At 46.0% G+C, this 27,397-nt stretch overlaps 1 protein-coding gene across 3 annotated transcripts in view; it reads right to left on the reverse strand.

Moving 5' to 3' along the window:
• Nucleotides 1–1,583: 1,583 nt before the first annotated feature.
• PLP1 (proteolipid protein 1) overlaps nucleotides 1,584–27,397 on the reverse strand; it is a 28,275-nt gene continuing 2,461 nt past the window's right edge. Inside the window, exons 2-8 of one of the 3 annotated variants that reach the window (XR_012788389.1) lie at nucleotides 15,010–15,196; nucleotides 13,941–14,205; nucleotides 12,916–13,084; nucleotides 12,743–12,816; nucleotides 11,692–11,757; nucleotides 2,881–5,158; nucleotides 1,584–2,811 (exon numbers count right to left, since the gene is read on the reverse strand). Coding sequence is in view for 2 of the 3 variants with exons in the window: in XM_075573055.1 (XP_075429170.1) it covers nucleotides 5,006–5,158; nucleotides 11,692–11,757; nucleotides 12,743–12,816; nucleotides 12,916–13,084; nucleotides 13,941–14,205; nucleotides 15,010–15,196 (914 nt within the window). In the remaining variant the exon portion in view is untranslated. Of the gene's footprint in view, nucleotides 5,159–9,863; nucleotides 10,461–11,691; nucleotides 11,758–12,742; nucleotides 12,817–12,915; nucleotides 13,085–13,940; nucleotides 14,206–15,009; nucleotides 15,197–27,397 lie in introns of those variants that run through there. The other 2 variants (XM_075573055.1, XM_075573056.1) reach the window with 2 other exon arrangements.

Raw genomic sequence — 27,397 nt, forward strand, 5'->3', positions numbered from 1 at the left:
TTCCCCCCCCCCTGCACAGCTCCGGTCCCGACCCCCCTGCTCAGCTCCTGTCCCACCCCTACAGTGTCACACACACAGTGTCCCCCCCTCCCACACAGTGTCACACACACAGTGTCACACACACACACAGTGTCACACACAGCGATATATATATATATATATATATATATATATATATATATATATATATATATTGATACACAATACATTCTTGAAATATCTCCTGTGCATCCCAGAGAGAGGTGACAAACAGGTCACCACTTCTTAGTCTGAGGGCTATTTTAGATATAGCATATCATCGGATTACATCAATTCTGAAGAATAACATTGAGATATTCGGAACAGTTGCAGAAAGACGAATGCAATAAGGCCAAACACTTGAGGTTTAGGAGGTGACAAGGGACAGCTATCCATTTGTTGCTTTAGCTGTGAGCCGGTCAATATGAGTATTGTTACATTCAGCAAACTCACCTGCATCTATTGATATGACTCACGTCTATCTAAGTATTAGAGAAATTAAGATATGAGTGTGTTTTATATATTTAGTCAGACTTTTCAAATCCAAAGTACAGAAGTCTCACCAAGGTAATAGGAAAATCAGAATTCAAGAGGTGTGTCTGGAATCAGACACATGAATTCTCATCTTTCTACACTAGTAGCCACCCTGGGAAGAACGTGTAGGGAATTCTGCTGTGTTTATCCTTATATTTTAAGAAAGTGGTCTGCATTTATTGTAACGGTATGTTCTTGTAATAATCTTTTTTTCTAACCTAAGCACTGTATTTTTATATATATTCAAACAACCCTTTAATAAGTGATGCTTTGGGCTCTGAATGAACTATTTGCACGCTTTGTAAAGAGTAAAGTTAATTTTCGGACACATTTTGCTTCAACAGATTTGTGTGTGTTAAGTGTATAGTTTTTCTTTAACAAACAGGAACCTAAGACTCTGGCAGATAGATACATATTTTATTTGCAGATTTCTTGGGTGGTGGCAGCAGGTATTATTGCAACCAAGCAAAGGGTAAATATTAACTAATTGAAAGTACCTTGCGGAAGAGAAAGGGCGAGTTAGCTAGAGTAGCCGTGTGTATTAACCCCGATTGCATATCTGTCACGTGCTCACTTGTGTGCTGTTCGCGGCAAATGGTATATGGGGACGGATTGAGAGGAGATATTACTAATTTGAGGGACCTTTGCGAAGGTGAAAAGTGGGCCAGCTGGAGAGCTGTGTATTAAACCGTGTCCCGTATGCAGGTCATGTGCTTACAAATATATTCATTTTGCAGGGGATCCCCTATTTTTATTATTTAGAATTTTTTTTATATATATCTTTCTCCCTGAACAATGTTTCCAGCTTTCCTAGTCAACAAAGGATTTGCTAACTTGCATGATTTTGTTGTCTAACATCCCGTGTGGTAAAGGGTGGTGTGGGTGCATGGTTCAGGCGCCCTGCGGAGGAGGTGGGGATTTGTTTCCGGAAAACACAAACTTTACAGGGGTTTAGAAACATAGAGGATCAGAGCCAGCAACAATAAGGTCCTTTTCTGTCGCCGCTGAAAAAAACCCAATACAAAATCAACTCGTTGAGCCGCCATCTTTATTTTTACCATCAATTTATTTCGTAAGTTTTGCCAGGAGTCATTTTGTACCAGTGTCGAGTTAAGGGCAGCCTGACCGTGTCGAGTTAAGGGAAGCCTTTCCTTCACCGCCAGGAAAGTATGAAAATGTACAAACGGCTTATACCTCTGTAGGGTTTTGATGCGAACAGTAGGGTTTAGGAAACACATGCCTGTTCCCGGGTCAAATTAGATGCAGGTTTTAAGATTTCCAGAGTGGTCTGCAATGCATCACTGCTCCGTTCTACATCTCATTAGCATAGGGATAACGTCACGTTGTTGTAGTATAATGTTGGGGTATCTTCCAATAACGTGACGGTAAGTGTGTCTTAGTGTTACTCCCGTCCAGACCCCGAAATAGGAGAGAAGATGGAAATTACACATGGGAAATAATGCCATGTTAGTTCAATTATACCTAACTGGTGTTACACCCATCCAGACCCTATAAACACCCATCCAGACCCTATAAAAACCCTATTTCCTATGGGAATAACGGTAAGTTTAAGTATGACCTAACTCAGGGGTGCACAAACTGGGGGGGGGCAAGATTTTTCAGGGGGGGGGCGCGGCAGTTGCTGAGGCCCCGCGCTCTTCCCCAAGGCATTTAAATTAAATGCCGGGGATTGTGTGAGGTCTCTGCAATGTCTCTTATCTTGTCTTCAGTGGCATGTCGCCATGGCAACACGGCATCAAATGACACCGCGGGGTCACGTGACGTCACCCCGCACCGTCATTTGACGCCGAAGACAAGGTAAGGATGGGGGGCGAGCAGGGAAAGTTTGCCCTCTCCTGACCTAACGCTTTGCTCTTTACGGGAGAAAACACGGCTTACGTTATTGTCCTTTGAAGATTCGAGGTGAGTGTTAACGCGACATGAAGTTAGGTTACCGCCACGTCAAGTGACAACGGAGCTTTGTGCGTCTGAGTGTATATCCCAGTGTGACTTTCTCCTATACTCAGCTAGTTTACTGCTCTCAGCTCGGGGCTATCTCCCTTTCCCCTTCTCTAATGCTCTTACGCCTAAAATGTTTTCCCCTCACACTCAGTACATGTCAAACACCCACCCTCAGTTGAAGCCTAACAACACAGCTTCTGTGCGAAACCTGAACACAAAACCACTTCTCCCCACCATGAAGGCCAGCACAGCCATCAACTTATGTACAATCAAGGCCAGGCACTGCCATTCACTTACCTCACCATCAAGGCCAGGCACAGCCATCAACTTATGTACAATCAAGGCCAGGCACTGCCATTCACTTACCCACCATCAAGGCCAGGCACTGCCATTCACTTACCCACCATCAAGGCCAGGCACTGCCATTCACTTACCCACCATCAAGGCCAGGCACTGCCATTCACTTACCCACCATCAAGGCCAGGCACTGCCATTCACTTACCCACCATCAAGGCCAGATACTGCCATTCACTTAACCACCATCAAGGCCATGCACTGCCATTCACTTACCCACCATCAATGCCAGACACTGCCTTTCAACGCTCTTACACCTTCCCCTACTGTCTGTGTAAGTCTCCCACCTTCCTACTTAGATTGTAAGCTTTGCAGGACAGGAATGCCCTTCCCCTAATGTCTATTCTAGCCGTTGTATAATTATAAATATACATACAACGCGTTGCAGATCACTCTGGCAGTGAAAAGGGTTTCAGAAGAGAAAATCTTTCACTGACACGAGCGTTACATGGGGAAAAGTCACGCTATTTGTCTAATAAGAGTAAACTATCCATTTTTCAATGTCATTTTAATACCCCCACAATCTACTTTCATTATCGGTCAAGGACCGGTCACGAGTTTAAGGACTGTGAGTTAAATAACGGGTGCAAATAATTGCTTTTTGCATGTTGGAAAGACTCGGGGTGTCTTCCCAGCTGCTCAAGATCGAATTAAGAATGAAATAAATAACATTGAATCTTAACCATCTTAAAAAAAGCATTTTCCCTTCAATTATATGTTTCCCCCCCACCCCCCAGGTCGGAAACAGGGGTCTCTGGACCAGAAACTCTCCTTCATTTCAGCTCTGTGGACCCCCTGCTCCCTGAGAAATATCGGAAGATGATGCTGGTATCTAATGAGGGCCAATAGGAAGCCGCAAGGGATGATGCAGGACCTTTAAACCCCTATATTGCATAGCCAGCCAGGGCCGCTAACAGCAGCCCATTCAGGGGTAATTATCTCAGGAAGAAGTGGGTCCCAGAGCTGAAATGAATGCAGGTCAGCTCCGGAGATCCCCTGCTTCCCACCTAGGGTAATACCCAGTGTTCGACAAATCCATTAAAATACAGGCCCGTGGCGACTGGATTTGACCCTGTGGCGACCTCCTCATGGCCGACACCAAGCAAGGCGGGATTGGGGGCGGGACACGGTGGCGAGTAGATTTTTTGGTTCGGCGAGTAGATTTTTGGGTGATTTGTCAACCACTGGTAATAACAATATACATATAAATAAAAACCCTGCCGTAAATGCAGCTTTAAACATACTGGCTGCACTATAATTTTGTCTCAGGAATGATTAAAAAGTGGCAATTTCATCTTCTACATGAACCCATGCTATGATTTTTTTCATTATTATCCCTACAAGTGGGTAATAAAAAGTAACACTGCAGAAATATTACAGTGGGTGATCATTCGGATTAACAAAACACACCAACCATTTTAAATTCTGCGAGTCCATTCTGCAAAGTAGCACTTTATAAATGTTGTCCACAATGGGAGTTTAAAATGGCTGCCATCTTTTACACCTATTGGGCAAACAGAGGTTGCTATGGTGACCTCTTATGCCAGTGAAATAAAAAAACAGGTGAAAACACACAAACAAATAAAGTTTCAGCATATAGTGTGAACATGTGATAATACTTTAGTTTAGTATTTGGAGGGAAAGAGGGGGAATGCTGCTTTTAAAGGGGTTATAATTGGCCAAAGAAGTCAAATTATACAACTGAGAACCATGGGCTAAACTAAAAGATCGTCAGTAAAACTCTGCTACATCATCAATAAACCTTCTGTATATCATCAATAAATCTGATGTATGTCATCAATAAAACGTACCATATATCCTCCGTAAAAAAATCTTATATGATAAATAAAACTGCCCTATAACAGAAATATGATTACGTTACATAATCAAAAAAACAGCCCTACATATTAAACTTCCCCAAATCACAAATAAAACTGCGCTACAACAATAATACGATGGACCTACATCATGAATAAAATGGTCCTATATGGCAAATTAGACTGCCCTATGACAAAAATACGATGGCCCTACAGCATGAATAAAATGTCCCTATATGGTAAATGAAACTGCCCTATATCACTAATAAATGGGCCCTGGCATTTCCCCAACCTGGGACACCCCAAACAGGACAGGCGTTTTACACCAGGTTCTCTGCGCTTCTTTTGGGGGGCTCCGGCAGAATCTCAGTGAGCTCGGAGCTCCCGGTCTCTGGGGGCTCCTGGCCTTTCCCCGTCTCTAGGGCGTGCTGGTGATACACCCTGTTGGCCGACAGACACATCAGGGCGTGTATCTGAAAGAAAACGGAGACCAGTGTCGGCCTTTGGGTTCAAAAAATCCCAAACAAGAAGTTGCCTATTTTCCTATTTTCTAGCAGAATTTCCCTCTCCCCCCCCCCCAAAAAGAAACATGATTTTCTTTTAATGTCTTACCTGAAGCAGGGGGTCCCCTGGAGTAGCAGATCCTGCTATGGTCTTAGCACAGGTTCAGGTGAAATTCAGAGGAGGGGGAACCACACAGATTGTTTCATTCAATGGATGGCCCATCAAAAACTCACTGCTGAATTTCCCCTGAACCTGAGTGTATCTGGCAGTGATAAGAAACTGGTGGTATTTTTATGGAGGGACCCCCAACAATTCAGGAAAGTTACATGAAGAAATAACAAAACAAACCAAGGGGGGGCGGGAGAGGGGGGAGAGAGGGGAGAGGGGAGGGGGTACAAAAAAGTCACTGAAAGTCCCAACATAAATTATTTAAACTAAGGAAATTATTATACTAACTATTGTTACTGTGAATGACAGAGAAATGACTTTCTCTGGCTCTGTGTAAATTCACATGATACAGGCTTAAACCCCAGATCTCGTCCCTGCAACACACATCGACCCCTCCTTTTTTTACCACCAGAATGGGAAGCAGGGAGTCCCCCAAAGCTGAAACACTCCATTTTCCGCTCCGGAGCCCCCAACCCCAGCCCCCCACATACTTACCGGCTAAGGTTGCAGCTGGTATTTAAATGCCCTGCGTCACGCGGATGATAGTTCAGCTTCCTATTGGCCCGTGTGATGCGGGAGATTTAAAATTGCCATTTTGTTTCCCCTGGAGGGAACTGCAACACGTTACCTTCACTGATAAGTATATCAGGAAGCAAAGAGTCCACCAAGCTGAAAGTAGCATGTTTAAGCTCCGGGACCCCCTGTTTCCCTTCCTTGTATAAAAAGTCGGGAAGGTTAAATAAAACAAATGGGGACAGCTCTGTCAAATATTATATCTATAGGAAGTGGAAAGAAGAAGTTATGTTGATGATTAGAAGATATATTGATGATATTCCAGACTAGATCACTCCATTTTTTACTTAATTTCTGTTGGAACATGGCATTTTCAATTAACAAACCTGCAACGTATACCGTAGGGCATCCTGTGACTTTGGAGTCCTAGTTAACAATGCGAAAACCAGAACTACAAGTCCCAGAATGCACTGGGAGATGAATATAAACTGGCAATAAAATTTAAAAATATATATATTATTACAGTTTGATGCCATCCTGAAGAAGGATATTGAGGAGATAGCAAAACAGTTGGGAGAGGTTATTGATAGCAATGAAGGAGAAAAGAGAACCCGACAGAATGCACTCACTGTGTGAGCGTGTATAATTGCATATTTATTTAAAACCCTTTTATTGAGTATTTTAACATGATTTTGGAAAGAGGGATCAGGTATATAAATCCAAGGCCTGTCCCTATACAACCGCTACCCGTTTGAACTCCTACTCGTTCAAATGTCGCTATAGCAGAGACATAGTTCACAATATGTCTTAATGGCTACCTGTCTTAATAAGATCAGAGTAGTTTCCCATTGTGATTATATAGAACCTAATTTGTCCGGATAAGGAGAAACTGTTCTTCGGACCAGGAATGTGAAAAAGAAGCTGTACTACTCAAACAAAGATTCAGGGAGAGAGGATGTGGCAATAGGCTAATAAAAAGGGGCTTACAAAAGAGCTAGGTCTACAGACAGGAATCAACTGCTGGCTGATAAGATCAAAAGTGGCAATGAACAGAACATTGTTTGTTTTATTGGGACATACAACAACCAGTGGGCACAGATAAATAACATTCTTGGCAGACACTGGCACATCCTGCTGGAAGATGATGATCTCCGCAGTGTCCTCACAGCAAGACCTACAATGGTGAGTAGGTGGGCGGCAAACCTAAAGGACTTAGTGGTCCATAGCCACTTCGGACCACCTAATCATAACTGGGTGGATCTATCCATATATCATTATACATAACATTTTAATATTATAAATATAGTTAATTGCATGTATACATATATATATATATATATATATATATATATATATATATATATATATACACACATACTATATATGCACACACACACACATATATATATATATGCAGTGTTCGACAAACCTATACATTTGCACGCCCCGGGCGAGTGAATTTAGCATCGTGGCGAGCTCCTATTGGCCCAATCAGCACACGTGTGGTACTAGGTGGCGAGTAAATTTTTTTGTTTGGCGAGTAGATTTTTTGGTGATTTGTCGAGACTGTATATATGTATATATATATATACTGTCATTAAGGATATGGTGGGTAAAAAAAGTGACAAAAACCCTCCACAGTAAAGCATAAAGCAACAGTAATATTTACAGTTGCTATATATATATATATATATATATATATATATATATATATATATATATATATATATATATGTGTGTGTGTGTGTGTGTGTATGTATGTATATAATACAATCATATACATTATACTGGAGTGGATATATACATTTAGAATTTTATACAATGTTTTAACAGACGTAGATGATTTAATTTACACATGACGGACATATAGTATAACACACCAACCTCAACCGCGAGATCAAATTCTCTCTACTGCGCTATAATAAATTGACTCAGATGACAGACAGACAGACGGGTCTGAGGTTAAACCAGGAACATTTTAATTGCTTTCAAACGCTTACATTTCATGAAACACACAAGTTCAGAGGTGAGGACGAAGACCCCTGGTTTTAACCTGGCAGAAAAAGACCTTACCACCCCCCTCATCACCAGAGAGAGGCCTGTGCAGCTCTGTGTGTGTGTGTATGTGTATATATATATGTATATAATTGGTAATTTCTTCATAATGGTGCTCTCTCTAAATAAACCCCTTCACTTTCAGAGGACTATATATATATATATATATATATATATATATATATATATATATATATATATATATATATAGTCCTCTGAAAGTGAAGGGGTTTATTTAGAGAGAGCACCATTATGAAGAAATTACCAAATGAGACGGTAAGGGGTTAAGGCTTCTATAGGTCTGACATCCTGCTAGATCCTTTGTAATGTTACAGTCCCAATAAAGACGCGCTTAACTATAGGGTTAATGCCTCATTAACGGTCCTAAATGTCCATGCACTAAATTTAACATACCATGCACTGCTGGCTATTACGGGCTTTAAAGAGGCAGAATCCCTCAGTTGGAAAATTGGCATACAGCAGTGTATAGCAATGGTGAGTATTATTTTTGCCCTCAGCTGAAAGAAAAAGCTCAGTCATACTTACCATCACTATACACTGCAGCACATTCTGATCATGTTAAGCCAGTGTAGCCTACCTTGCCGTAATGCAGTTAATGTTCTTGTTTATTGATACTATGTCAATATTTTATATTTATAGGGTCACCAACCGTAAGCCTGTGTATTAGAAGCAGGTTAGAGAGGGGGGGGGGACTCAGTCGGGTGGAACGTGGCAGATTTTTGGGCTCACCTCCTACGCGGAGAGTCCTGGCCCTCAAACCCGTTCCCCCACCCCCACCCTCCTCCCACGCAGATCAGCTGAGCGGGAATTATCTCTGCGTTTGCATAAACTCTCCCTTTGTCTTCCGTTTGCAGACTGATTAAATAGCCAACTCCGGTAGAATTTAGGAACAGAGGAGGGTGTAACAAAATCTCTCGCCTGCAGATTACCGGATCAAAAAAAAAACCGGCATTAGATTTATCAAAGAAAAAAAAAATGATATGGTTGTTTGTGCCATTAACCTTTATCTTTTAATATAGTCAATGCTGATTTCTGCATCCGGAGCCTCCCCAGTAATTCTCCCCCAAATCCATTGAGAGTCGAAGAACACACAGCAAGGCTTGATATTTAAGGAGATGTTCGTGCTTTAATGAAATAATCTCATCATTTAAAAATAAAAGTGTAATGAATTTGGATATTTTTGATCTTGACCGAGTCAGAATTTCCACCCAGAATAGATGTAATCTGTGGCCGCACCATTTACAAGTACGACCCTGTTCTCGTCAGCCTATGCTGGGCTTCAAAAAGTTTAGAAATTATCCCATATAATGCCATAAATATCAACCCTTTAAAATCCCATACCACTTCAGTACTGAATTTTTCCACTGTAATTTAGGAAGAACAGACATATAAAGTATTCAGTATTGGGGGAAGATCTGTGGCTTCTGAACTAGGAACCAAAACTGCGATTTATCAAACTCTTCCGGCTTTAAAAACAAAACCCAGCATTAGATTTATAAAAAAAGAATACAAATTCAGTTGAAACCCATTAAATGTAACTTTTTTCCCCTTTAATAAATCTCATGCACATGGATTTCTCTTTACACGGATCGATTCGTTGATGATATACCCTGGTGAGACAGTCGGTTTGATAATCTCAGGGAGCAATTTCAATTAAATCTCACTTCTCTACCTATACACTTTGCTTTCCAGAATCCTTTGCTGTTAAGGACAGCTACACCCCAATAAAGAACATTTTGAATATGGATGTTATCAAGTCAGGTGATAACTTTGTGTGTTTAACATATCAATAAAGAACTAAACATCCATAAAATAATTATTCAATGTCATGTGTTCTCTGTGTTCCACTGTCACGTCCTGTGATGTAATTTCTGTCTCTGCCTATGACAGGGACCATTTGGTGACAGCATGTGGTGGCATTAAGGGAGAGGGTTTTTTTTTAATATGAAGTCTCCCTTTCAGATAGAGTTTCTGTAGCAGTGATGAATCCGGAATGTTAGAAAGATCTCTGCTGCAGGATCATTTAGTTACATAGTATTACGCTGACATATAGGGTGAGCTGAAAGTTATACTGTAGGACATTAATGTTTAGGATACCTGGAAATTCCTGTTCATAAGTGACATCATCACAGTAACTTCCTGTTTTCCTTTTTTTTTTCTCTCTAAAACATTCAACACTTCCATGTGGTTTACAAAAAGAGACAATTTAAATAAATAAGAGCAAAACTTAAATAATTTTAAGGTGCAGCTGCCTTTAACCCAGCGAAAGAAGGAAATGTACTTATTAAAATTTGTTAGAAGAACCCAGAGTTTGAGGGAGAAAGGGGCAGACAGCACGAGGTTTTCCCTGGGAAGGCACTGGGCGTGTTATGAAAACTCCAGCGTTACAAAAAATACAGAGAAATAAACTAGAGTAAGAAGTCGGACTCTGAGGTTCTAGAACTTTGAACGATCACTGCGGCCGGTAACTCGGAGAACCGCGTAGTTGAAAGAAGCACCTACCATGTAAGTGAGCTGTAAAGGAATATATGGGAGAGAGAAGACACAGTGTATAAACATCGCAGGACAGGGGGTATTATTTTTTTTCCCCAATAGGGCCTACATACTGAGCTATTTTAGTGCAAAATTGGTGCATGTCGCTCTCAATTTCCGTAGCGCTTCTGCGCCCCCATGTACTAACCTCAAGTTTTTCCACCCGTGCGCTGCGTCAAAAATGTGTTTTTTCCTGTGTTTTAACACACACAGACGGTCTGCTCTGGGCATACAGATGTTAATGGGATGTGGCAAAAAAAATTATTAATATGTGCGCCCCAAAATAGGAGAAAGTGCGTCAAAATCGTCTGCCAAGTTCAACTTAGCGTAAACCCTGAAAAAACTCTTAATAAGGTTAGCGCAGAATGAAGTTGCTATGTGTCAACCCAAAATTGCAGTTGCCGCAGCACTGCAGTTTCATAATATAGGTTACCGAAATATATTATTTTCCCCGTTTGGCTATTATAAATAATATTACATTCATCATTTACTGACTAAAACTAGCTATCAATAAAAAAAAATACATAGGATTCTGTTTTCATTTCAATTGTACCAACCAGGTATTCAACATGATAAATAATTTCAAACAGCAAATTAAGAGTTATATGTCGTACCTGACGATCTTCATAGACTGCTCATTTTGTGGAGGTTTACACTACTTTTTAGCACTGACATTTTTGAATCAACACAAATTTGAAAAACGATGTTAGTATATAGGTCCCAATATGTTCTGCCCCTCTTAAAATAGTAGCTTCCTGTTTAGGATTTCATTGGTTTACAAAATAAAACCCAGTCCGCTCTGAGAATAAAACATAATAATATTCTGTGATAGCTCCCAAGGACAGATCCCAGCATCAGGAAAACAGCATTCGGAATGGTTTGATGGTGCAAGGGATTCTGGGAGATGGGGGCAGTCTTTTTTTTAATAGCTAATGGTCATTGTTAATTAGAGGAAATATTATTTAGGGGGAATGACACAATATATGAGAGTTTGGGGTTTGTCTGTTAAAGGGCAAAGTGTGTCTAAATATGGTGGGGGGAGTGGTGGGAATTTAAAAGGGTTCTAAAGAGGAATCAAAGACATCGGGTTGTGACAGGAAGGTGACAGAGATAAGGGGCAGTGACAGTAAGAACAGTGAAGTGACAAAAAATGTGCAAATTAGATTAAATTCCAGTGTTTAGTATTTTTTAAGGATTTCTGGGGATCACTCACCAGGGCTACAAGTGTCGCAGCTGCTCCCACAAACGCAGCGATGAACAGGTGGAACGTCATCTGGAACTGAGAGGTGACAATCTGGCATCACCCCATGATCACCCCATGATCAGCCCATAATCAGCCCATAATCAGCCCATGATCAGCCCATGATCACCCCATGATCACCCCATGATCACCCCCATGATCACCCCCATGATCACCCCCATGATCAGCCCATAATCAGCCCATAATCAGCCCATGATCAGCCCATGATCACCCCATGATCACCCCATGATCACCCCATGATCCCCCCCATGATCTTTATAGGTGGGATGCAGTGTATGAAGGGTCAATGTTGGCAGTGAAATGACTTAAAACTCATTGGCTGTTGAAGAGGTTACCCCCGCAGGGTGACACAAGAAAAGTCTGGAGTTCAACAGACACGGAGAGAGGTCTATAAGGTTCCCAGGTTATATGAGGCAATGGGAGGAGTTATAAGGAGCGGTTATATGAGGCAATAGGAGGAGTTATAAGGAGAGGTTATATGGGGCAATAGGAGGAGTTATAAGGAGCAGTTATATGGGGTAGTAGGAGGAGTTATAAGGATAGTTATGTGGGGTAATAGGAGGAGTTATAAGGATAGTTATATGAGGCAATAGGAGGAGTTATAAGGAGAGGTTATATGGGGTAATAGGAGGATTTGGGAGCGGTTATTTGGAGCAATAGGAGGAGTTATAAGGAGAGGTTATATGGGGTAATAGGAGGAGTTATAAGGAGCAGTTATATGGGGTAATAGGAGGAGTTATAAGGAGAGGTTATATGGGGTAATAGGAGGATTTGGGAGCGGTTATTTGGAGCAATAGGAGGAGATATAGGGATAGTTATATGAGGCAATAGGAGGGTTTATAAGGAGCAGTTATATTTGGGATTAGTAGTAGTTATATAGAGCAGTAGGAGGAATTATACAGAGGGGTTATATGGGTAGTAGGAGGAGATATAAGGAGGGGTATATGGAAAATGGGATGCGTTATAGGGAGGGGTTATGGGGCACATTGCAGGGTCTGCTTACCTCACTGGTCTTGCAGATGGCGAGCAAACTGGTCCCGCAGACTTTTCCGGGGAAGGCGTTCCATGGCAGCACCCCTGGGAGGGACAGAACATGTTACCCCCCTCTCAGAACCTTTTAGACAGGTATACAGTGGTATGCGGAGCCCGCTACAATGATCCAAAAGACGAATGTACCGTATATGCGGGCATCTGCACACAAGGTGCTAATGCTGGCAGAGGTTTTCCCTGGAACCGCGATGGACTGACAGGTGACCCAGGTGTTGAAGTAAATGTAGACAGGGACAGCGGAGCAGGCGAAGATCAAGATCCACAGGATGGTGACAGCGTAGGTGACACCAACAAACTGCACGGAAGACACCAAAATCATGACAAAGTGACACAGACAGTGGGGAGCTATGTGACATGGAGTCTGTCCCTCCCTCCCGCAGGGTGACACAGTGACACAGAGGGGTGCTGCGGGACATGGACCCTGTCCCTCATCCCTCCGCAGGGTGACACAGTGACACAGATAGAAGGGAGTTATGTGACATGGAGTCTGTCCCTCCCCCCGCAGGGTGACAGTGACACAGAGGGGAGCTATGTGACATGGAGTCTGTCCCTCCCCCCCGCAGGGTGACACAGTGACACAGACAGAGGGGAGCTATGTGACATGGAGTCTGTCCCTCCCCCCCGCAGGGTGACACAGTGACACAGACAGAGGGGAGCTATGTGACATGGAGTCTGTCCATCCCCCTGCAGGGTGACACAGTGTGATATAGACAGTGGAGCTATGGGACATGGAGCCTGTCCCTCCTTGTCCCGCAGGGTGACACAGTGACACAGACAGAGGGGAGCTATGTGACATGGAGTCTGTCCCTCCCCCAGCAGGGTGACACAGTGACACAGAGAGGGGAGCTATGTGACATGGAGTCTGTCCCTCCCCCCGCAGGGTGACACAGTGATATAGACAGAGGGGAGCTATGGGACATGGAGTCTGTCGCTCTCCTCGCAGGGTGCCACAGTGACACAGACAGAGGGGAGCTATATGACATGGAGTCTGTCCCTCCCCCCGCAGGGTGACACTGTGACAAAGACAGAGGGGAGCTGTGTGACATGGAGTCTGTCACTCTCTTCACAGGGTGACACAGTGACACAGACAGAGGGGAGCTATGTGACATGGAGTCTGTCGCTCTCCTCGCAGGGTGACGCAGTGACATCACCTTGTCAGGGTGTCCCAGCCACTTCCCCAGGCAGCGACACAGCAGTTCTATGGTGTGAACGGGCTGACGCGATCTGGAGCTCCGTCCCCTTGCGGGGCCGCCTGTCACCGTGGAGATGAGCCCGCCTTTCACGGACGTGGGTTTGAAATCCCCCAGGATGTGTTTGATGGCGGTCGTGGTGTAGAAGCCTTCAGCCAGGAATAGTGTACCGAAGATGAAGAAGAAGACGGCAGTACCGTAAATAGTGTACTGGAGACCATTAATCCTGCACAGGACAGAAGAGGGTGAGTGGGATAAGAAGACGTCTCACACACACACACACACCCACACACACACACACCCACACACACACGCACACACGCGCACACGCTCACGCACACATGCACACGCGCACGCACACACGCACGCACAGACGCGCACGCACACACGCACCCACACACACACGCACACACGCACACACGCACACACACACGCACACACACGCACACATGCACCCACACACACACATGCACCCACACACACACAGGTTTCCTAGAAGTTCATAGGGTTAGTTACATCTCCCTTTGTTGGGAATAGAGGACGTCCCACACACGGGGTTCCTATACGTTAATAGGGTCAGCGACAACTCCCTTTGATAGGTAAGAAGGCGTCTCACACACACAGGATTCCTATACGTTAATAAGGTCAGTGACAGCTCCCTCTAATGGGATAAGAGGATGTCCCACACACGGGGTTCCTATAAGATAATAGGGTCAGTGACACCTCCCTCTGATGGGATAAGAGGATGTCCCACACACGGGGTTCCTATAAGATAATAGGGTCAGTGACACCTCCCTCTGATGGGATAAGAGGACGTCCCACACACGGGGTTCCTATAAGATAATAGGATCAGTGACACCTCCCTCTGATGAGATAAGAGGACGTCCCACACACGGGGTTCCTATAAGATAATAGGGTCAGTGACACCTCCCTCTGATGGGATAAGAGGACGTCCCACACATGAGGTTCCTATAAGATAATAGAGTCCTTGGCTCCTCCATGTGATGTCCGTGGTTTGCTCCACACTCACACGTGGATGAGGTACTCATACTCCTGGTAGTTCTTGGAGAAGTACGTCTCAATCAGCTTCTCTGTGCCACTCAAAGCCTCGTGACCACAGCCACAGAACAGAGCCACGCCCGTGAAGCACAGGACCGTGGCAATCACTGAGGCGAAGGGGACCCCAACCATACAACGTACGCAGCCATCGTGCCAACCTGGGGGAGAGAGAGAGAGAGGGAGGGGGAGATATAGGGTGAGCGACAGAAGGAGAGAGAGATGGAAGGGGTGGAGGGGAGGCTGAGAGAGATCTAGTGTGTTCACTGACACAGGGAGAGAGACAATCAGACTATATGTACTCTATGTACTAGTGCAGCCACCACTGGGGTGGGACGCTCACAAAGCCACCCTTTTCCTCTGTCCTATCTCTCTCTTTCTCTCTCCCTGCCATTGCTCTACACCGCCCCCTGTATACCACACACAATGTCTCTTTGTTCTTTGTTTATCACTGATTAAACAATACTACAATTATGTCACACTCCATCCAAGTACAGCACCCCTCCCCACCCAATCTCTCACTTGGATAAAAAGGCCCTCTCCATGCAGGGGCATTAACACTGTAGAGGGGCAGAAGGGCACTTCAGGAGCTGGGTTACCATGCATCATATGTCATAACCAAATTTTGCAGAGTATATAGCACACGCGGCTTTTACTAGATGCTGGACAGGACCCCAGCAAAGATTCCAAGGGAGCAGTGATTTATTAAGCAGTTATTAAGGAAATCCCAGTCAGCCATCTTTAATAAACACTCCTAAATATATGTTTGACATCAGATCTACTGGAAAAATAGGGAACCACTGGAGATTTTCACTGCAAGATCACAATGAAAAGGGAAGGTGGGCTAATATACTGAATAAAAGATCGATCGCTATATATACTGTGTGCAGCCCCCTCTTGGAGGACTACTAGATTCTGCAAGGGGTTACTTGCCTAAAGGGGTTAACTGTGTGGGCTCCCTCAGGTTACTTCCCTCCCCTCCCCACCATGTGATGTATAATGTAGATGTAAGTGTATATATAGCCACCCCTTATGTTCTAGAAATAGGTTCTTTATAGTTCTGTTTAAAACCAGAGACAGAACATGAAACACAGACAGAGCTCAGTGCACATCCAGTGAAACCCATACACGGTACAGTGCCTAAATATATATGTATAGATATCATTTGAATAAAATGGTCTTTTAGTTTAACATTTTGGCCAACGTGTTGTAAGCCCTTGAGCCACTTCACGGCAGACCACATCTCAAGGGTACCTAACACTAATATAAATTCTTAATAACCTGTGCATTACCAGGAAGAATGATTTATAATAAATCTGTCAAAATTAGTTGCATAGTTCTAAGTCTGATTGAAGCTCTTATTCACCTGTACATTACCAGGAAAAGCACTCTGTATTAGATTTTCACAATCAAACTGCAAGCAAGCAAGTTCCCCTGAGAGTGGGAGATGCTATGGAGTGAGCTTTTAACCATTTAAAAGTGGGCGGGTGAGCTTCAAACTACGTAGGAGGAGCCACCCTCCAATCAGCTAAGACCAGCTGAACAAGAATTGTAAAACATACAGGACACCTACAAGCTCATATTGAACCCCCAAAATAACCACAACATATATATAAGCATATAAGTGTCACAGAGGAGTGCCTAAATATATATGTATAGATATCATTTGAATAAAATGGTCTTTTAGTTTAACTCTTTGGCCAAAGTGTTGTAAGCCCCTGAGCCACTTCATTCAAGAATTTATATTAGTGTTAGGTACCCTTGAGATGTGGTCTGCTGTGAAGTGGCTCAGGGGCTTACAACACTTTGGCCAAAGAGTTAAACTAAAAGACCATTTTATTCAAATGATATCTATACATATCTATACATATATATTTAGGCACTGTACCGTGTATAAGTTTCATTGGATGTGCACTGAGCTCTGTCTGTGTTTCATGTTCTGTCTCTGGTTTTAAATATATATTGCCATGCTCAGTAGCACTCCTCTGTGACACTTATATGCTTATATATATGTTGTGGTTATTTTGGGGGTTCAATATGAGCTTGTAGGTGTCCTGTATGTTCTTTATAGTTCTGACTGGGGTCCTCACTATGATTCCTGTATATAGGTTTGTGTGTTTAGTAATATGTATTAAGATGTGTCTTGTCATCCTTTATTGTTTTATAGTTAGTAGTGTGCCCTTTCTAAGTTAGTGCCTATTAAAGGAACGGGGAAAATCAAGTTTGTGGGAGAGATGCCTACAGTCCTGGTTCCATAGGGTTGCCCCTACAGCCTGACCGCCACTGTCCTCATAGGGTTACCTATACTACAGCCATCGCTCACTTTGAACCTGCCAATCTAGCGGATTCTCTTTGCATCCTATCCTCCCTGCAAGCCGTTTCCACGCCCTCCTTTTTAAAGGGCAACTAAACCATGCACCTCCCTGAAAAGGAATGGGATCTACCAGGGGATGAAGTCTCAGAAGTATTGTTTGTTGATACCTGTGGAGTGTTTTAGACGGGTGTCAATAAAGAACCTTGTTGTTTTATAAAAGTTCCTGGCACCCACCTTTTCCCTATGCTTTAATGCACGCCCAGCCTGCACCCGCACCGCACCCTGTGAAGCCCATGAGAGACTGAGCAATGACATTGTATATAACTAATCTGATGTGACCTCAATTAGTGCCGAGTAAGGACGCTTACACAGTGCTCGCCTTAGGGCGAGGCGGCCACCTTCGGCCCTGTGCCTTCGGGGGCCCCATGCTCCCTCCTGTCGGCACCTGGATCCAACTTCCAGCCGAAAGTTGGAGGGAGAGAAGGGAGCGCAGGGCTGCCGGGCCGGCAGAGAGAGAGAGAGTTTTGTGTGTGTGAGGGGTCTAACCTTTTCCAGAGTGGGTCGCCTACTGTAGTGACGCATTGCCATGGTGACCAACGTCACATAATGATGCCACGTCATATGGCGACGCATGGCAACGTGACGTCACATTCCATCATGACGCCGTGACGCTGCCGGAGAAGGGACGCTCGTCAAGGTAAGTGCCCTTAACTTTTTTACCGGGGGGGGGGCTGCCAGTATGCCTCCTTGGGCCCCATAAAGCCTAATGTATATATATATATAAACAAATATATATATATATATATACACAGACATATACATACATACACACACACTTGTACATATATACACATTCGGTGGCTGAAGAAAGTTGATGTCGGTATGAAGAAAAGAAGATGAAAGAAAGAAGAGAAATGCTTACAGACAAAGACTGTTCAAGTAACTGAGGAGCCCTTGTCACCAGGCCATGGAGGGCCTTGGATTGACTATAGGCCATCGGGCATGGATTTATAGGGAGGGAGGATAGGTTGGTGGGAGGAAAGGAGTGAGGGCTTTGTGTAGGGAGTAGAGTGTGATGGCTTTGTGTATGTGTGTGTGTGTGGGTTGGGGTGATGGCTTTGTGTGTTGGGGGATCTGATGGCTGTGTTGTAGGGGTGTGTGATGGATTTGTGTGTGTGGGGTGGTGTGATAGCTTTGTGTGTGGGGGATGTGATGGCTTTGTGTGTGTTGGGGGTGTAATGGCTTTGTGTGTATGTGTGTGTGTGTGTGTGTATGTGGGTGTTGGGGGATGGCTTTCTGTGTGGGGGTGTGATTGCTTTGTGTGTGGGGGTGCTAGCTTTGTGTGTGGGGGTGTGTGATGGTTTTGTGTATGTGTGTGTGTTGGGGGTGGTGATGGATTTGGGTGGGGGAAAGCTGATGGCTTTGTGTGTGTGGGGGGGAGGTTAGCTTTGTGTGTGGGGGTGTGTGATGGCTTTGTGTATGTGTGTGTGTTGGGGGTGGTGATGGCTTTGTGTGTGGGGGGATGTGATGATTTTGTGTGTGTGGGCGGTGTGATGGCTTTTTGTGTGTGTATGTGTGTGTGTTGGGGGATGGTTTTCTGTGTGGGGATGTGATGGCTTTGTGTGTGTGGGAGGGTGTTAGCTTAATGTGTGGGGGTGTGTGATGGCTTTGTGTGTGTGGGGGTGGTGATGGATTTGTATGGGGGATGGTGGTGGCTTTGTGTGTGTGGAGATGTGATGGCTTTGGGTGTGTGTAGGGGGGGTGATGGATTTGTGTTTGGGGTTGTGATGGCTTTGTGTGTGGGGGCAGTGTGATGGCTTTTTGTGTGGGGTGTGTGATGGCTTTGTGTGTGTGTGTGTGTGTGTGTGTGTGTGTGTATATATGTGTGTGTGGGGGAGGTATGATGGCTTTGTGTGTGTGGGGAGGGTGATTGATTTGTGTGGGGGATGGTGGTGGCTTTGTGTGTGGAGATGTGATGGCTTTGGGTGTGTGTAGGGGGGGTGATGGATTTGTGTTTGGGGTTGTGATGGCTTTGTGTGTGTGGGGCCGTGTGATGGCTTTTTGTGTGGGGGTGTGTGATGGCTTTGTGTGTGTGTGTGTGTGTATATATGTGTGTGTGGGGGAGGTATGATGGCTTTGTGTGTGTGTGTGTGTGTGTGTGTGTGTGTGTGTGTGTGTGTGTGTGTGTGTGTGTGTGGGGGGGGGTGATGGATTTGTGTGGGTGTGTGTGTGTGTGTATATATGTGTGTGTGGGGGGGTGATGGATTTGTGTGGGGGTGTGTGATGGCTTTGTGTGTGTGGGGGGGTGATAGATTTGTGTGGGGGATGGTGGTGGCTTTGTGTGTGGGGGGATGTGATGGCTATGGGTGTGTGTGTGTGTGGGGGGGAGGGGTGATGGATTTGTGTTTGGGGTTGTGATGGCTTTGTGTGTGTGGGGCCGTGTGATGGCTTTTTGTGTAGGGGTGTGTGATGGCTTTGTGTGTGTGTGTGTGTGTGTGTGTGTATATATGTGTGTGGGGGGGAGGTATGATGGCTGTGTGTGTGGGGGGGTGATGGATTTGTGTGGGGGGGTGTGATGGCTTTGTGTGTGTGGGGGGGTGATAGATTTGTGTGGGGGATGGTAGTGGCTTTGTGTGTGTGGAGATGTTATGGCTTTGGGTGTGTGTAGGGGGGGTGATGGATTTGTGTTTGGGGTTGTGATGGCTTTGTGTGTGGGGGCAGTGTGATGGCTTTGTGTGTGTGTGTGTGTGTGTGTGTGTGTGTGTGTGTATATATGTGTGTGTGGGGGAGGTATGATGGCTGTGTGTGTGGGGGGGTGATTGATTTGTGTGGGGGATGGTGGTGGCTTTGTGTGTGTGTGTGTGTGTATATGTGTGTGTGGGGAGGTATGATGACTTTGTGTGTGTGGGGGGGGTGATTGATTTGTGTGGGGGATGGTGGTGGCTTTGTGTGTGGAGATGTGATGGCTTTGGGTGTGTGTAGGGGGGTGATGGATTTGTGTTTGGGGTTGTGATGGCTTTGTGTGTGTGGGGCCGTGTGATGGCTTTTTGTGTGGGGGTGTGTGATGGCTTTGTGTGTGTGTGTGTGTGTGTGTGTGTGTGTGTGTATATATATGTGTGTGTGGGGGAGGTATGATGGCTGTGTGTGTGGGGGGGTGATTGATTTGTGTGGGGGATGGTGGTGGCTTTGTGTGTGTGTGTGTGTATATGTGTGTGTGGGGAGGTATGATGACTTTGTGTGTGTGGGGGGGGTGATTGATTTGTGTGGGGGATGGTGGTGGCTTTGTGTGTGGAGATGTGATGGCTTTGGGTGTGTGTAGGGGGGTGATGGATTTGTGTTTGGGGTTGTGATGGCTTTGTGTGTGTGGGGCCGTGTGATGGCTTTTTGTGTGGGGGTGTGTGATGGCTTTGTGTGTGTGTGTGTGTGTGTGTGTGTGTGTATATATGTGTGTGTGGGGGAGGTATGATGGCTTTGTGTGTGTGTGTGTGTGTGTGTGTGTGTGTATATATATATGTGTGTGTGGGGGGGTGATGGATTTGTGTGGGGGTGTGTGGGGGTGTATATATGTGTGTGTGGGGGGGTGATGGATTTGTGTGGGGGTGTGTGATGGCTTTGTGTGTGTGGGTGGGTGATAGATTTGTGTGGGGGATGGTGGTGGCTTTGTGTGTGGGGGGATGTGATGGCTTTGGGTGTGTGTGTGTGAGGGGGGAGGGGTGATGGATTTGTGTTTGGGGTTGTGATGGCTTTGTGTGTGTGGGGCCATGTGATGGCTTTTTGTGTAGGGGTGTGTGATGGCTTTGTGTGTGTGTGTGTGTGTGTGTATATATGTGTGTGTGGGGGAGGTATGATGGCTTTGTGTGTGTGTGTGTGTGTGTGTGTGTGTGTGTGTGTGTGTGTGTGTGTATATATGTGTGTGTGGGGGGGTGATGGATTTGTGTGGGGGTGTGTGATGGCTTTGTGTGTGGGGGGGGGGGGTGATAGATTTGTGTGGGGGATGGTGGTGGCTTTGTGTGTGGGGGGATGTGATGGCTTTGGGTGTGTGTGTGTGGGGGGGGGGGAGGGGTGATGGATTTGTGTTTGGGGTTGTGATGGCTTTGTGTGTGTGGGGCCGTGTGATGGCTTTTTGTGTGGGGGTGTGTGATGGCTTTGTGTGTGTGTGTGTATATGTGTGTGTGGGGGAGGTGTGATGGGGGTGTGTGTGTGTGTGTGTGTGTGTGTGTGTGTGTGTGTGTGTGTGTGTTGGGGATGGATTTCTGTGTGGGGGTGTGATGGTTTGGCTTTAACCAATGTGGCTAAATAAACAGGTAGAGAAGGAAATGGACAAGAAGAGGAAGGCGTTTAGATTCTTAAAGTCAGAAGGGACGGAGACATCGTATCAGAATTATAAGGAATGTAACAAAAATTGCAAAAGGGAAAACATAGAAACTAAGATCAACACTGAAAAAGTTCTTTAAGTAACTTAATAATAAAAAAATGAGAAAAGAAAATATAGGACCCTTTCAGTGTGAGATGGGTAGGCAGATTATTGGAGATAAGGAAAAAGCTGAGGTATTAAACACATTCTTTGCCTCTGTGTTTACCAGGGAAGAATCAATTTCAATAGTAGTGCCGCAGGAGGAAGCCACAACCTCCATATTAATGAACAATTGGTTAACTGAGGAAAAAGTTCATAGGCGGCTTGATAAATTAAAGTAAACAAGGCACCTGCCCCCGATGACATACATCCAAGAGTTCTCAAGGAGTTAAGCTCAGTAATAGCCAAACCATTACATTTAATATTCAAGGACTCCATTTCCACAGGCTCAGTACCACAAGATTGACATAAAGCAGGCGTGGTGCCTATATTTAAAAAGTGAGCTAGATCACAACCGGAGCGTGTAGAGGAGAAAGAAGGAGCACAGCCTCCGTGTCCAGCGGGCAAAAAATAGATGGGGCAACTCCAAATGAAGTAAAAAAAAGTATTTATTAAATAATCAGCATCGCAATGGGGTAGGGAACGCACCAACGCGTTTCGTCCAATAGGATTTTCTCAAGGTGCGGGGAAACAAGTACAGACATGCATTTAATAGGAAAATTTTTGCGCCAAAACCGGCCTGTAGTGACGTCATCACCACGCGTCTCAAAGCTGAGTCGCATTGGTGATGCTCCACTTCTATTGGGCAATGGAATCAGCTGACATACCATAACATTGAATAACCTAACTTTAATCAAACCAAAACGAACAAACACTAAAAACCTATGATAAACAACATAAATTAGGCAGCTGGCGGCAGTAGAAGACCATGTCAGCCGAGGGAACAAGTTTAAACAGCTAGTGGCGGTGGCTTGGCGGCGGCGGCGGCAGGAGAAGACATGCGATCGGAGCAGGAGCAGAGCAGCACTTGAGACGGCAGATCAAGAACGCGCCTGTAACACCGGGAGTTGACCGGCGCCTGACTTCTGGTGCCGGTGTTACAGCGCGTTCCTCCCCTGCCGTTTCCTGTGCTGCTCTGCTCCGATCCCACGTCTTCTCCTGCCACCGCCGCCCGCCGTCTCAACTTCTTCCCTTCACTGACATGGTCTTCTACTGCCGCCAGCTGTCTGACTGCTGTGCCGCTCTGCTCCCGCTGTGCCGCTCCTGCTGTGCCGCTCCACTCCCGCGTGTGCCGCCGGTAAGCCTGGTAAGTGAGAAGGAGGGGAGCATGTCGGATAAAACAGAGTGTCGGTTAACCGAGACTCTACTTCAGCGTTTCCCAAATGGTGGGTCGCGTCGGTGCCGGGGGACGGGAGACACCGCGCGGCCAGCCTCGCTGCGACCCGGCAATTTTGGTGCCGGAGGACGGGAGACACCGCGCGGCCAGCCTCGCTGCGACCCGGCAATTTTGGTGCCGTGGCCTGGTGCCGGGTCGCAGCGAGGCTGGCCGCGCGGTGTCTCCCGTCCCCAAAATTGCCGGGTCGCAGCGAGGCTGGCCGCGCGGTGTCTCCCGTCCCCCGGCACCAAAATTGCCGGGTCGCAGCGAGGCTGGCCGCGCGGTGTCTCCTGTACCCTCCCCCCCCCCCCCCGCTCAAGTTAAAAAAATGGCGGCGATTCCCCCCATGGTCCCGCGCACATGCGCAGGGCAAGCAGGGCCCGCTCCCTTCCTCCCCCCCGCTCCCAACGTGGGACGGAGGAGGAAGTACCAGCTCCTCTGCGGCCTGCTTCCCCCCGCGGCCAGCTTCCGGAGCTCACCTCCCATGGCACCCCCTCCCGAGCCCATCTCCCGTGCCCCCAAGCCCACCTCCCGTCCCGGGCAGCAGGGGATATCGGGGGCAGCAGGGGATATCGGGGGCAGCAGGGGAAAGCGTCCGGCGGCAAGGTAAGTCACCCCACCCAGTCACTGCCACCCACCCAAGTGTCCCTGGCCCCCACCTAACAACCCAAGTGTCCCTGGCCCCCTCCTAACACCCACCCACCCAAGTGTCCCTGGTCCCCTCCTAACACCCACCCACCCAAGTGTCCCTGGCCCCCTCCTAACACCCACCCACCCAAGTGTCCCTGGCCCCCTCCTAACACCCACCCACCCAAGTGTCCCTGGCCCCCTCCTAACAAGTGTCCCTGGCCCCCTCCTAACACCCACCCAAGTGTCCCTGGCCCCCTCCTAACAAGTGTCCCTGGCCCCCTCCTAACACCCACCCACCCAAGTGTCCCTGGCCCCCTCCTAACAAGTGTCCCTGGCCCCCTCCTAACACCCACCCAAGTGTCCCTGGCCCCCCCCTAACAAGTGTCCCTGGCCCCCTCCTAACACCCACCCACCCAAGTGTCCCTGGCCCCCTCCTAACAAGTGTCCCTGGCCCCCTCCTAACACCCACCCAAGTGTCCCTGGCCCCCTCCTAACAAGTGTCCCTGGCCCCCTCCTAACACCCACCCACCCAAGTGTCCCTGGCCCCCTCCTAACAAGTGTCCCTGGCCCCCTCCTAACACCCACCCAAGTGTCCCTGGCCCCCTCCTAAAAGTGTGTCCCTGGCCCCCTCCTAACACCTACCCAAGTGTCCCTGGCCCCATCCTAACAAGTGTCCCTGGCCCCCTCCTAACAAGTATCCCCGGCCCCCTCCTAACACCCACCCAAGTGTCCCTGGCCCCCTCCTAACAAGTGTCCCCGGCCCCCTCCTAACACCCACCCACCCAAGTGTCCCTGGCCCCCTCCTAACATCATTCGTAACCACCCACATTCGTCATTGCCTGTAATTCACTGTTTGTGTCTGTGTGCGTATAGTGGAGAGCGAGTGTGTGTGTATCAGTGTCTGTGTGTGTGTGTATCAGTGTGTGTGTGTGTATCAGTGTGTGTGTGTGTGTGTATCAGTGTCTGTGTGTGTGTGTGTGTGTGTGTGTGTGTATCAGTGTCTGTGTGTGTGTATCAGTGTGTGTGTGTGTGTGTGTGTGTGTGTGTGTGTGTGTGTGTGTGTGTGTGTGTGTGTGTGTGTGTGTGTGTGTGTGTGTGTGTGTGTGTGTGTCAGTGTCTGTGTGTGTGTAACAGTGTGTGTGTGTGTGTGGTGTAGCAGTGTCTGTGTGTGTCTGTGTATAGCAGTGTCTGTGTGTATGTGTAGCAGTGTCTCTGTGTGGCTGCGTGTGTGTCAGTGGCTGCGTGTGTGTATCAGTGCGTGTCTGTCAGTGGCTGCATGTCTGTCAGTGGCTGTGTGTGTGTGTGTGTGTGTGTGTATCAGTGTGTGTGTGTGTATCAGTGTCTGTGTGTGTGTAACAGTGTGTGTGTGTGTGTGTGTGTGTGTGTGTGTGTGTGTGTGTGTGTATCAGTGTCTGTGTGTGTGTAACAGTGTGTGTGTGTGTGTGTGTGTGTGTGTGTGTGTGTGTGTGTGTGTGTGTGTGTGTGTGTGTGTGTGTGTGTGTGTGTGTGTGTAGCAGTGTCTGTGTGTGTGTAACAGTGTGTGTGTGTGTGTGTAGTAGTGTCTGTGTGTGTCTGTGTGTAGCAGTGTCTGTGTGTGTGTGTAGCAGTGTCTCTGTGTGACTGCGTGTGTGTCAGTGGCTGCGTGTGTGTATCAGTGCGTGTCTGTCAGTGGCTGCGTGTCTGTCAGTGGCTGCGTGTGTGTGTGTGTGTATCAGTGTGTGTGTGTGTGTATCAGTGGCTGTGTGTGTGTGTGTGTATCAGTGGCTGTGTGTGTGTCTGTGCAGGCCCTATAGGCCAGTATAGGCGATAACATTTTTAGTGGGTCACGAAGGAGAAGTTCAAAAATAACCGGGTCACGGAAAAAAAAGTTTGGGAAACCCTGCTCTGCTTTATAGGATAAAGTAGCTGTTGTCTAAATTTAGCTTAGATTGAATGTATGTCTTTTTTTAACCTCATCTACTATGTAACTATGTAACTATGTAACTATGTAACTAAGGAAATAGTCACCTCAAGGTCAATATGAGACATTTCAATGCATAGTTTGGTATCCAGCCGAAACACAATGCATCAGGTGGTAAGTTAGGGGGTAAGTAAGTAATCAGGTGGTAAATTACGGTAACAGGACTGAATGTTGATATATATCTATATATATCTATATATATCTATATATATATATGGGGTTTTTTGTTTGCCTTCCTCTGGATCAATAAGTATAGATATAGGATAAAGTATCTGTTGTCTAAATTTAGCATAGGTTGAACTTGATGGACGGAAGTCTTTTTTCAACCTCATCTACTATGTAACGATGAAACTATGTAACTATGTAACTATGTAACTATATATATATCTCAAAAGGTGACACATTGTGTGCTCATTTGCTTGTAATTTCCCAGAATCCCTTGCTGCAGTGGGGCACGGTATGCTAGGTGATAATGGTGAAAGGCAGGGTTGCAGACCTGTCTAAGACGTAAATGTGCTCACAAGTGATCTTTTTATTTGATATATATATCAGCATACAGTTGTATTTACATATATATACAGTGGTTGACAAATCACCAAAAAATCTACTCGCCACACAAAAAAATCTACTCGCCACCTAGTACCAAACGTGTGCTGCTTGGGCCAATATTTACTCGCCCGGGGGTTAAAGCCACTCGCCCGGGGCGAGCAAATGTATAGGTTTGTCGAACACTGTTTATATATATATATATATATATATATATATATATATATATATATATATATATACACACACAGCAATAGATATTTATAGTTGACAAATCCCCCCCTTGTTCAAATATCACACACACACACAAACACACAGTGACACATACTCAACAATCACCGCTCTTATGTCCCTGTCCCAAACAAGGGACAGAGGGTACAGGGCGGGAGGGGGGAAAATGGGCCCTGACATGTCCTGACACTGACCCGCCCTCAGCCCCCGCACAGCGACAGCCTCAGACAGACACAGTACAGTATCTGTATACAATGAGCACGCTGCGCTCTATAATGATGCAGAGTATTTCTACACATGATAATGAACACGCTGCGCTGTATAATGATACTTCGTATCTATACACTGGCAATGAACACGCTGCGCTGTATAATGACGCTGAGTATCTATACACTGATAATGAACATGCTGCGCTATGTAATAACGCTGAGTATCTATACACTAATAATGAACTCGCTGTTCTGTATGATAATGCTGAGTATCTATACACTGATAATGAACACGCCGCACTGTATAATGCTACTTTGTAGCTATACACTGATAATGAACACGCCACACTGTATAATGATGTGGAGTAGCTATACACTGATAATTAAAACAAATCTAAACCTGTAGCATCGGATACCGTCATGTCTCTACTGTTTCATAATCCTATTCGTAAACCAGGACTAGTTAGGACTAATCCGCCTTCCCAAAGATCGGTGACTAGCATTGTAAATTCTCTTGTCAAACCAGCCCATAGAGCACAACTAACAACACCCTGTTATGTTATCTCCTAAGTATATCAGGTGGCCTAAAATAGAGAAACCTTACATCGACCCTTTAGACCAGGCCTGCACAACTCCAGTCCTCGAGGGCCGCAAACAGGCCAGGTTTTAGGATATCCCTACTTAAGCACAGCTGATATCCCTACTATGACTGAGCCACTAATTGAGCCAGCTGTGCTTAAGTA

Source organism: Ascaphus truei, chromosome 16, assembly GCF_040206685.1.
Source record: "Ascaphus truei isolate aAscTru1 chromosome 16, aAscTru1.hap1, whole genome shotgun sequence".
Lineage (NCBI taxonomy): Eukaryota > Metazoa > Chordata > Amphibia > Anura > Ascaphidae > Ascaphus > Ascaphus truei.